The 12,661-nt window shown below is 36.6% G+C and overlaps 1 protein-coding gene across 1 annotated transcript in view; it reads left to right on the top strand.

Moving 5' to 3' along the window:
• Positions 1-12,661, top strand: part of LOC142347964 (uncharacterized) — a 116,032-nt gene that overhangs the window by 21,965 nt on the left and 81,406 nt on the right. Inside the window, exon 5 of the mRNA XM_075399130.1 lies at positions 3,987-4,050. Coding sequence (XP_075255245.1) covers positions 3,987-4,050 — 64 coding nt within the window. The remainder of the gene's footprint in view (positions 1-3,986; positions 4,051-12,661) is intronic.

Raw genomic sequence — 12,661 nt, 5'->3', positions numbered from 1 at the left:
TCTACCTGCAGAGGTTCTCGATTTGCCAGCTTGCCATTGATCCAGTCTCTGCAGAGGAGGTTGAATGTATGGCCGTAGGTACAATTTGTGGTGTCTCCTTCAATACCACGGAGATGATCGATAGGAACGAGGATCAGTTGGTGAGTAGCCGCGTACAGTCGCACAGAGAGGGATTTAATGTGAGGGGGTCAAGTTCTGCAATCTTCTTTTGCAATACTGCTATTATAAAAGGTCTGGTAAATTCGATAGGAGACGTCTTTTTGTATTCACATATTGAAGTCGGGAGCTTGGATGAATAAGTTTTTTCTGTTGAAATGGTATTGGATAGATAAAACATTTAAACATCAAAATACAAGACACAAGAAATAGTTTTCTAGTTTTGTTAAGACGAGCTATTATAGCCAGTTTCCCGGAACGTGAGAGCTATTTCTCGATGGTATGGGAACTGTGGCCTATTTGCAATTCTCGGTCGCGGGCTAGGCATGCCGCCAGAGACCGAGGTTTGAGACGTATAGTTTGAACACCACTCTTTCCAAAGTCCGGACAGTTGGTTACGAACCAAGAAGTTGGGTTATAAAAACGCGGCCAGTCAACCCAAAAAGTGCAAACGAAACTGCAAACCTACTGTCTTTTGTCGAATAATTCTCGAAACCTATGTCAAAGCGTCAAAGCGGCGGCGCGATTAAGTCTGAACGGAGCTGACATGGGCCACAAACATCGTCTTGGGTCCTAAAACGTCGGATGACCCTATTAAATTGAGTTCCAAAATGCTATTTTTCTGGCTTCTTTTTGTTTTCAAAACATCCCATTTTAAGTATAGGTTTCATAACTTTTAGAGCCGGTTTGAATCGGCTCAAATGAAAATGAAATATCCGAAAATGAATTATTCGAAAAGCAATGATTATCATATCACACTATCACACAGAATGTTATCGGAAGCGCATTTTATCGCGCTATGAAGACACTGTAAGAACTCTGTCGTCAGAATACCAAGACAAAACCTGTTAGTATTTTCCAAACCAATATCGGTTAGGATAACAAAAATAATCAATTTCATATACGACGTAATCTGGCCCTACTAGATCATTAAAGTACATCGGTTTTTTTGCTCTGCTTTGGTAAAAAAATGAAAATGAGTTCACAGCATTGATTTCCAGATACATATAGAGGAGAAGCGACTGTTTTAAAATGAAATATTGATAAGGCTTTGACTTTCGAATGTATTTTTATTCTGTAATTACAAATCCTACTAAAGGGAGCTTTTGTCTTCACTGAATTGAGCTGGATTGTATGAGAACTGGTTTCTTCGGAAACGATATACGAACGATGTAAGAATTAGGTGTACTCCTTGAGTATCTGCCTTTGATAAATCGGCATCTGTAACTATACTTAGAAAATTTTGCAATAAGTGTTTGAAAGCCATCTAGTTCATGTCTTGCTAATTTATGTACTCTTTCAGCGCGTGAATGTATAGTAGCTGAATTAGGCGTTGAAGCTGAGCATTTGAAAGTTAGAAAAATTAAGTATTTAAAATAATGGTCTTTCTGAGCTGTATAGGCGATTAGTCATTGTGTCGCGAACAATCAGTTTTGATCCTTTTTTTAGTTATTGGCCAAAAATTTCTACGAGGTAGCTTAGGAATGCTGTTTTAGAGATTTGTGACGTTTTACGTCGATGAAAAGGGTTGTTGTTCTTATTTAAAATATTAAATTTCTAGCTGCAAAGCTGTGTCTGTCAATGGAGTGGGTTCTTCTACGTTGCGAATGTTAACTAATTCAAAAGGGTTTACATCCTCATATAATCCTTCATTCTCTTGCCGGAAAGCAAATGTTTCTCAACAATCGTATGGGGTGTCTGTTGAGAACAGTCTTTCTCTTTGGTTCATGTTTGTGTATAGTTTGTTGGTTTTATTTTGTTTGTTTAATGTGAAACAATTTTGCCGGATTGTGTTTCCTTTAGTTGCCAGAATGATGCACGTGACAAGAGAACATGCCCATTAAGCTAAGATTGTTCGCAAGTTAACGATTCTCAAAATGAGCAAATTTTGAATTAAATTAGAAAAATTTAACGCTCTGACTGCCAATTTCAGCCACTTTTTTCAGTTGTAACAGCAAGTCCCTTTAAACTGGAGAAACAAATGCAGCAGTCTAACGGTTGGCCATTTTAGTCATCAATTATGTTGAGAAAAGTACTTTTACGAATTTTGTTTTTTTTTGTTTACTTCTATCCCATTTGAACACTTTTTATATACTGTCATTTTTTTTTACCAAAGTCCGAACAGTTGGTTGCGAACTAAGAAGTTGGGTTGTAAAAACGCGGCCAGTCAACCCAAAAAAGTGCAAACGAAACCGCAAACCTACTGTCTTTTGTCGAATAATTCTCGAAGCCTATGTCAAAGCGTCAAGGCGGCGGCGCGATTAAGTCTGAACGGAGCTGACATGGGCCACAAATGTCGTCCTGGGTCCTAAAAAGTTGGGTGACCCTATTAAATTGAGTTCCAAAATACTATTTTTCTGGCTTCATTTTGTTGTCAAAACATCCAATTTTATGTATAGGTTTCACAACTTTTGGAGCCGGTTCGGATCAGCTCAAATGAAAATGAAATATCTAAAAATGAATTATTCCAAAAGCGATAATTATCATATCAAACTATTACACAGTATATTATCGCAAGTGCATTTTATCGGGCTATGAAGACACTGTAACATAAGAAAAAGGAAAACTTCATTTATCCAAAAAACAATGTCAAGAGGTAAACATCATCAATGTTAGAATGTCAATGAGGTAACATCATCATTAAATAAACTAGGAACTCTGTCGTCAGAATACCAAGACAAAACTTGCTAGTCTTTTCCTAACCAATATCGGTTAGGATAACAAAAAAAAAACAAATTTCATATACGACGTAATCTGGCCTTACTATATCATTAAAGTACATCGGTTAAGAATTTATTTCTTTTTGAAAAGTTTTTTTTTTCTTCTCTATTGGTTTCTTGCACGCTAGCGTTCTAAATCTTTTATTACCAGTTTCGATGCAATCAAAAAATATATTGGTTGTTCATTGAAATCGATGTGAGCAAGAGTTTTCGCTTTAGGAGTGGCTTTTGTAAAAAAAAAAATCTTGAGTGGTGATAAAATTTAAGACAATTGCGGTTGCCTTACAAAGCACAAACAAATCAAACTGAGTGGGCGCAATGATAGAATAGTTTAACTTAAGGAGGGTATCGAAGAGCTTAGCTTAAAATTCGTCAGTAGAGGACATATTGTACCAATCTGCACTACTGAGGTTAAAGTTGCTTGCAATCATAACAGCACTTTTTTCAGACCTTCAAACTATTTAAAAGAATTCCATCTGCTCGATGACAATTGATACAGACTGTTTTCGGGGCCATTTAGATGCAACATAAGAGAATTAAAGTCATTATGTACACAGATAACGAGATACTTAAGTAGTCTGAACGATTAACTTTCAGACTAACAGGTTCGTGGTCTATCCCCGACTTTACATCAGTTAGGACGGCACTGTATATGCTCTTGCCTTTTGTCAGAGGACCCATTCAGACCATTTTTGCCTATAAAAATACCCAGGCAGAACAATAACGCCTATGATCCAGACTTTCCCTCGTTCAAATTTTCGGTGCGTTCATGTGCTCGTTCAAAAACGCTCATGAAAAGACCGTCCAGACCAAAATGCGATATGATACAGACTTTGGCTTGTTCAATTTATGAAAAGACTCCGAGAGAGAGAAAAAGTTCAAGATCACTTCCTCGGGTTTGGTAATAGACAGATGGCTTGATTTTGCATTTCCGAAGTTGGCAAACTTTCAGCTGAAGACTTTCAAACTATTTAAAAGAATTTTCAATTAGCTTCTTTAATTTTTATGGAAGCAGTAGCGATATATTGCGTCTACGGATAATTCTGGGGAATATTGGAGATATTGAATTTGGGTGAGCTACTATTTGTGAGCGTGTATGGTATGTTTCAGGCACGATCCTGGAAACTGTACAGAGGACGACATGAGATGTGACGACATGTCCTGCATTCCAAAAGTGAGTACCCGGCTCATAGTCTCAAAGTAAATCAGCGCTGAATTGAAATTTTCCAATTCTGTATTTTTACTATGGTTATTGTTCCGACCCCTCTTGAGGGGGGGGGGGGGGGGAGGAACTATATACTCAAATGGGTTTTTTTTGTTCAGTCAATTTTGGCCGATCGATATATTCATCGTAGAGAGTTGAGACTGGTATCACTAGAAAGCTTGTCCAGCGTAGAATATGGAATGAAAAAGATTTTTCTGATTTTCGTTTTTGACAGGGAGATATCGAGGTTTAAACTTTCGAGAAAATAGAGTGAAGTCCGTGGATTTCATTCACTTTTTTCGGAATTTTTTACTAAAATTTCGCCAATTTTGATAAAATTTTAAAAAATTTTCAAGGAAAAGTTGTTGATTTTACTTTTAAAGACAAAATATATTGTCGGCTATATTCATTGAGTATTTTTGTTACAAATTCCGGCCAAACATTTCACAAAATTCAGACTTTTTCATCAAAAACAGCACGAAATAAGTTTTTTTTTAGTCCACTCTGATTAAATTTGCAGGAAGTGCACAACCGAACACCACTAACACAATCTTTGTAGACTGAAAAAGGGGCTAATTCCATTTCAACTTTTGTTGAGAGTGCTCTGTAAATAAAACTTTGCCGTTTTTTGCTAACTTTATTCGTTGATTATCGAAAACGCAGCATTTATTTTTGATCATTTAACTAACAAAATATCTATATCAATGACATACCAAAAATTAAATATTCCTAATTGACAATCATAATTAGAAGGACTAGTTCTGTACCAATCTTGGACCGTTACAATTGTCGTCAGTCGGTTTTTTTTATAAAAAAAGATTCGATCTTTTTTATATTAATTAAATAACAGAACATATCAAATCAAAGCTCACTAGTGATAGGTCCTATTGGCTTCCTAATTAGCTCGAAATTAATTTACCTAGTTGATTGCTTGAAAGCTTATGGTCGCTTTGACTTTTAAGATATTTGATTTTTAAATAAAAAATGGCTTATTGAACTTTGCCACCATTTTTCTCTTAATTTGGCCATCTTGTAGCTTAGTGCCAGCAATCAAAGAGTGCTCCTTCTTGTTCTGGATATTTGCAGGTCGCGAGGGATTCCTTTGGAAGAACAAACGAACCTATTCAATTTTATCATTTTGTAACCAATGGCTTTCATGTCTTTTGAAATTTATTTTTTTTTCGATAAAAACAAGTATTACATAATCTTGCTCTTTTTCTTCTTGGTCTAATTGTTACCTAATTTCATCAATGAGAGGTCACATGACACATTTCGAGGGAAGGTGTCAAAAGGGTTTGGTGTCACAAAATCTAATGTTTTTAAAGAATTCGTTATGACTTTACTGGCTTCGACACGGGTTTTTCACAAAAAAAGTGAATTAATTTTTGATTTTTGTCATATTTGACGTTCTTTTTGTAGACGTAAGACATATTCTGAATAATTGCAGGTCTCAAGGGTTCCCTTTGGAAGAATGGACGAACCTATTCAAGTTTTTAATTTTGTAATTAATGGCTTTTATGTCTTTGGAAATAAATTTTTCTCGAAAAAAAACAAGTATTACATAATTTTGCATTTTTTTCTTTTTTGTCTAATTGTTGATTATTTTCAATAATGAGCGGCGACATAATACGTTATCGGTGTTCGACGAAGGTGCAATCGAACATATTTTGGGGGCCAAAGTATGGCTTTACAGCTTCCAAAGCTTTTTCTGGCAAATTTTAATTGATTTTTAGTTTGTTGTCTGTTTGTTGTTCTTTTTGTAACTGCATAAAAAATTGAATACCAAAAGTTCTTAATTCCCTTCTATAGAAGCATTGGTAATTGTAAAACTATGGGATATTTTAGTTGATTCCTAATGGTTTTCATTCTTTGAAATTAATTTTCTAACTTTAAAGTTTCTGTTCTTTTTTGTCTAATTGTTACCAAGCTTTATTATGAACTGATAAATAACTATTTTTTCTGGAGAATTAGAAGTTATTTTGTTTACTTTCAGTTTTATCTGACGCTATTTTGACTTTGTTATTAAGTTTTGTTTTTTAAAACGGACTTAATTTTTTTGATGTAATTAATGTTTGTTGTTGTTGTTTGATTTTTCCGTTCATCTTCGCTCGCTTTCTTAAAATCAGCATATCTCATCAATCTAATGCATTTTTTTTTTTTACTCCACTGAGTTATTTGCTTTGGAGGCTATCTTTTCGTTCACACACCAGTTTTTTTTTAAAATACTTGATTTTTTTTTGTGTTTTTCCATCTGTTCCTCATTTGGTAGACAATCATGCCAAAATTGTGGATGAGCGGGGTCGGAACCTTATGTGCGATCGTCGTACATTACTGAGTCCCCTTGTATTCTTTCTGATCATCACTTACTATGTCAAGAAGAAAAATCAGTAAAAAAAGAATTATTAGGATGTTTTCTGGTCTTAAATCGTTGTTATCAGCTAACAATGATTCAAATTAGTTATATTAATGGTATCCAGGTACCCAGACAAAGATTAATACCTGTTATTTACCGCTTGGGCCATGTAAACATCTCGATTTCATGATCATGTGTCCGACATCAGTAGTATAGTAAGTTGCCTAGTGCTTGTACGGGGGGGGGGACCGGACCCCCCCCCCTACAAGAAATTTTATCTCTGAAAAAGTGAAATCTTGTAATTTTTTCAGAGTGTAAGGCAAATTACTATACTTTTCAGCTTTTTCCATTTCATTTTGATGGTTCATGTAAATTGAAACTTGGGAATTGGGTTTTTTGTGGTTTTGAATTCATGTTTTGTGCGCGAATGAGGGTAAAACTTTAAATTGGGATTTTATTTAGTTTGGAGAGCGGGGAAATGTTTGGACTTGTCAAAGATTTGTTTACGGTGTGGAATTTACGAGGAACGGAATCAAAGGGAATTAAATTTGTGGAAATTTAATTTAATGGTTAGACAAAATCAAATCTGAATGTTTTTAGTGGCTTTGAAATTATATTGCGGTAGTGAGGGAAAATGTTCAAATTACGATTAAAGACAAATTGTGTCGGTGAATGGAAGACTTCAAGGGGGCTATTTGGGGACCGAATTAACTTGTCTGAGTCAGTGTGGTATGGAATATTTTGTTATGGAATGTCTGGAACTATTCCTATTTGCCTACAGTAAAGAAATGAGGGTTTGAAACTTGAAGTTTGGAAGTTAAATAAATATTCAATCTCCATTTTAAAGTCTCTACTTAAAGCGCTACGAGCTCAATCTATACAATTTGCTCAATGCTTCAGTGAAATGCATATTTGCAAAATTTGTGACATTTATTTTGACAAAAATCAAGAAAAAAAACGCCCATTTTCCCCATCATCACCCTGATATATATATAAAATTTTGTACTTTATGTTGCAAATCTGTTTTTTCCTCCCAGAACTGAAAGCCCATTTAAAACACAAGTCATACCTCCAGCCCAACCCTTTATACGACTATCGTTCTCTTGCAACTGGTAAAGTTCCCGATCAAACTTGTCCCTTTTGTAAGGAGGTCTTTTATTATAAACTTGAATTGGAAGAGCACCATTTAAAAAACAAGTTCTTGGGTGACAAGGTGCGAAGCCTCTTCAGGAGTAAAACGGGACAGAGATTCCTTTTTTAACTTTTGAATTGAAGAAAACAGTTTCTTAACACATTACTTTGCATATTTTTAACTTTCCTTTCTTTTAAAGATGTACTAATTAAACTATACAAAGCAGCAGTATTATTTAAACTGAGTCAGAATCTTAAATAACAATACGTTGGCGTTTAGTAGAAATAACTGGGGAGTCTCTATTACTTTGAACTTCTTCCTCCTCAATTATTTGTGGTCGACTAGTGCTGGGTAAATTTTTTTTGCTCTCCTCTCTTCTTTTGATTTTCTTTTTTCTCTGTTTGATTACTGACAAAGGCGTGTAATCATCGCTGGTAGAGGGCTGGTGTCAGCTCTATGGCTTTCTTCAGCTTCTGTCAAAATAAAGGGGTTATGGGGAGTCTCATGGTCAGACTCATCGCTCATTTCAGAGAGGTTAGTTAAGTCAACAACGTCTTCAAGTTCCTCTTTTGAATAAGTGCGCTGATTGAAACCGGGATCAGGGGTTCCCCATCCAGACGCTTCCCCACCCTCGGGTAAGTTGAAGACGTTCATATCCTCTTCTGATTCGATTCCCCAATCGGGCTCATCACATATTTTCTTTGAAATGTACTCATCTCGAAGAGAGAAATGTCCAAAAGGCAATGTTGTTTTCCGGTCAGCATTTATGTATCTCTTATCGTCGTACGCACTCAAGGCAATTTTGTTCACACATAGCGTTTCTAGTTGATGTTTTGTCGAAGCAATCTTTACATTTTCGAGTCTGACAAGTTCACCGGTTTCGAGGGTTTTTTTGAACAGCTCATGGTGGAGTTTTGACTGGGCAAATTTCTTGGTGCCCTTAGCAGACATTTTTTCGAAACCGCCAGCAATTAAAGAATAAAAGTTTTGGTTTGAGTGCGCAGAACTCTTCAATTGGTGCTCCAGCTAATTCATCTTTAAACTTTAGCACCACTTTTTCATTAGACTGATCATATAGGGGGTGGTTTTTTGGGAGATTAGAGAGATCAAAGTGTGCAATTAGGTTTGGGTTTTGTGATAGATCATCGTAAAAGTTACCCGTTTGTACTTTGCAGATAAAACTGTCCGTGTCAGAGTATAAAAGATGGCATGATGTTTCTTTTTTCATCACATTATAATGGAAGTCCATCATGAAAAGTTTGGACAGTTCCAAAATACATGCGCCCACTATGGTTGGCTTGTTCCACATTATGTTCTGTTTCTTTTTGGTGATGAGCGACAAACATTCGTCAATAACTTTTATAGTGCTAATGACACCTTCAGATGTAACTTTTAAAAGTTCGTCTTCAGTGCGGACAAAAGTTACAGTAACTCGGTTCCTTAAACTTTCACAAAGTTTACCAAATGTCGAATTCGTCATTAGCTTGAAGAAATCCTGGTCAAGTTTTGATGTTGCTTGATAACCACTTTGATTGTTGGAACTTGATAGCTTTATGAATCTTTGTTACTATAATTCCTTGTTCAACAAAGAATTTCAGGTTTCTGAAATGGGTAACGTAATGAGACTTAGGATGAAATGTTTGTCTGAGTTTATTTGCTTTTTTTGTTGCTGAAACCTTCAGTGCGTTTTTCATTTGAGTCTGGTACTCACTGAGCTCCAACGGGTCAATTGGTTGTTTGTCAGAAATGATTGGGAAATCCGAATGCTTCTCATGAATCGCATCCGGTTATTCCAGGTCCACTTCAACAACAAACCCAATCTCTCCATTATTGTCGGTTTGGAGAATTTCTTCAAGAGTTATTTCGGTTACCAACTCGAACGCTTTCCCAGGTAGTGGATAGTTGAACATAATCCCGCCATAAAGATTATTTGCATCGATATAAATGATCGATGCCAGTTCTTTTGACTGATCATAGTTGGGCAGTGAAGGACTGTTAGCCCTTTCTAGCCTTGAGCTGAATACTGATGCCACACCACCACGGATCATTCTTTCAGTCATATCAAGGAGCTTGCGGTCAGTCAAAAGCTCAAGTTGTGGTTGGCACACTTTAAGACATGCGCTGCCTGAGAGATTTGAGGCGGTGTAAAATTGCGCGCAGTCAAGCGAGTATGTTTTATAGCACACAGACCTCAACTCCTCAAACCAACATGCCAGTTGCAGAACGTCTCCAGTGAGGTACAGCTCTAGAAATTGCTTTAGGTTCTCACAATTGAATTCTCTGAAAACTTTTTTCAGCTGACCAAGTTCCGCATACGTTATGTCGATGCTGTTATCCTTCAGGCTGTTTTTCCAGTGTCGTATACCAGGAAGTTCGAGGTCGTTTAGTTAGTCAAAACTATCTACATAAGAGTAGGGAAAGTTTCCTTTGTGTTTTAGCAGCTCACGTTGATCATGACTATATCCACGATAAAAGTTATCCAAGATTGTGAATTTGTCATGTGGCAGAGTCTGTACTAATTTACTCAGGCTGCTGGGCATGAATTTGAAACTGTCAATGAATCGTAAGTACTCATAGATAGCAACCTCATCTCCTTTTCGCCTTCTAGTCTCATTGTATACACCAAAGTTCAAAGCAATGAACTTTTCATCGTTCGTGGGTATTACTTCAATCTTTACATTTGCTGTTGCGGAGTGCAGGGTTTCAACAATGTGATGAAGATCATAGTTCATCATGTTATGAGCAATAACTGGCGTATAATCAAGTGTTCTGCGCTTCAAGTTACACTCATTGTGAGCATAACCTAGAAATTGCCCCCGAAAGTGGCAATGATCCAGAACTTTTTCATCATCAGTTTCAAAGGGAACATCGCAAATCCAACAACATGTATGAAATGTTTTTGAAGGTGGTTTTCCAATGAAGATGGGATACTTCCTCTTCTGATGATAAAAGAATTTTGCTAGCTTCTCGATCTTGGACAAAAATCTCTCCATGCAGTCAGGACCTGTATAGATGTCAAAGTGTATGGGTTCAGGGTTTCCTCGCTCTATGACCATTAAGCAATAACTCTATGGTAGATGTTTCTCTAAAGCATGAGTACTGGAGACATTTGGATGATTTTTCACTGTTGCTACTGGAACTATCAATGATTCAAGGTCCAAGTAAATCACAAAGGGTGAAAACAACCTCGCAGCAAAACTTTTGAATGTCACTTTGTTTTTCGTTATTTGTAGCGAAATAGTTATTTGTAGCGAATCTTGTTCGAGACATTTTTGCTGATGTGTGTTGAAGTATTCAATGGAAGAACAAAGGTGGAAACAGTTTCGACACAGATAACTTCTTTCACGATATTCTTTTCCACTAATTTTTGAGATGAGTTTGTGTAAGTTTACTATCAAAACATAATGGTAAGTTTCTCCATTGCTGAGTAGAAGTAAGTCAAGAAGGAACGGATGATTTTTTCCAGCGGAGAGTCTCAAAGGCAGCAGTTGTTTTTACTCATACCTAAAAACAATTTTGTTTTGGAGAGCTTTAGTTAGTGAACACGGTTTTTTATTTTTTTTACATCAATTAATTTCATTAGCTGGTTCGTTTTTTTAAGTAATTTTTTTGTGTGGATTTTTGGATAACTATTGCAAAGAAGTGGGGTTACCTGAAAACGTTGACCTGAACTTCGTTTAAATCCTCGAACTTCGAAATGTCCAACAGGCTCATCGGCATGTCAAATTCACCAATCGGTTGCTTTGCTGAAGGGTTCTCGCTGCTATCTGTCAAAATATTTGTCCTGGGTCTGAAGCAGGGTCTAGGCGGTTCCAACTTCTCTTTCAGGTAGACAAGATGTTACCCAGCAGTGAAACAGTACAGAAAGCATTTGTCATCATTTGCGTTGTGTATGTTCAGGAGATTGGATTCTCTCCTCAATGGGTGGTTATCCGGAAAAGGTATGAAGCTGCTCCCCCTCACTGGAATATAACGCACCAGTTTGACCGTGATATTGTCAATTGTCTGCAGCTGCCATCCACTTCCATAGCTTGAAAAAGAAACCAGCTTCGAAACTATGTTGTCCACTAGTTCCTCAAAAACGGTATCAGTTATACCAGTGTAGTATACCGTTGTTGTATTCGTGTTGAAGTAGACGCTGACTTTTTCTGGTTCTTCTTCTCCAGGTTTTTGAAGGGTCATCTCAACCATCAGTTGCATTTTTTGAGGGTACTGATTGGTGTGTTTTCTGATGATTTCTTCAATCTTGTTTCGTTTTCTGAACAAATATTCCATGATGTCTAGATCGTTACTGGTAGGATGAAGTTCATAGTAGTTGATGCCCCCCTTGATTGAGCTGACAACTGGCGTTGCGGGGCTCGATTCAACTGGATCCATTTCATAGACTGGAAGACCGTGTTCGTTGTTTATGTGACGGGCAAAGTCAAACATTGACTGAAAGCCCATACGACATGCATAACACACTTTCAGAATAGGTTGGTGATGAGAAACCTGTGAATGTTTGCGTAGGGAGGGCAAACTTTTCACTTGTTCTGAACAACTGAAACAGCTGAACGTGGGCACGTTTGGATGAATGTCATGCTTCCTTAGCAAATGCTTGTTCAGTGCTCGTCTATCAGACAACTGAGCCGGAAAGTTTGTGCATTGCAGAGGCATTCTGACAGAACTGATTAAATTTTGGGATTATGTTGTTTTTTAAAGCTAATTGATCAAGATTGTAAGAAATGGTAATTAAACTAGAAACTGCTTTATAAAAGTTGAAATAATGATAGAAAATTGTTTTATAAAAGTTGGTTTGAATTTGATAAAGAAAATGTTTAGAGAAAGGTTGTTTCAGAAGCAATAGGAATTGTCAAAGATCCAATGTATTCAAGACTCGTAGTTTGAGTTTTATTTTGCAAGAATTTGATAAGTATTTTGAGAAAGTGTTCGCACCCACGTTTAGAGACAGTCAACGGAGCAAAGTGAAAGTTAGAGAAATACAAATTTACACGCTGCTCCCAGTAACGCCTAAACAGATCAAATGTCAGACATTATCTTCCGTTGAAATGTCAATAATAGTGAAATTACTAATACATTAGCTCAAAATTGTACCA

This window comes from Convolutriloba macropyga, chromosome 10 (assembly GCF_964194025.1).
Source record: "Convolutriloba macropyga chromosome 10, txConMacr16.3, whole genome shotgun sequence".
NCBI classification, from domain to species: Eukaryota; Metazoa; Xenacoelomorpha; order Acoela; family Convolutidae; genus Convolutriloba; species Convolutriloba macropyga.
The sequence above is the reverse complement of the archived record's forward strand: the minus strand, read 5'-3'. Positions and strand labels throughout refer to the sequence as shown.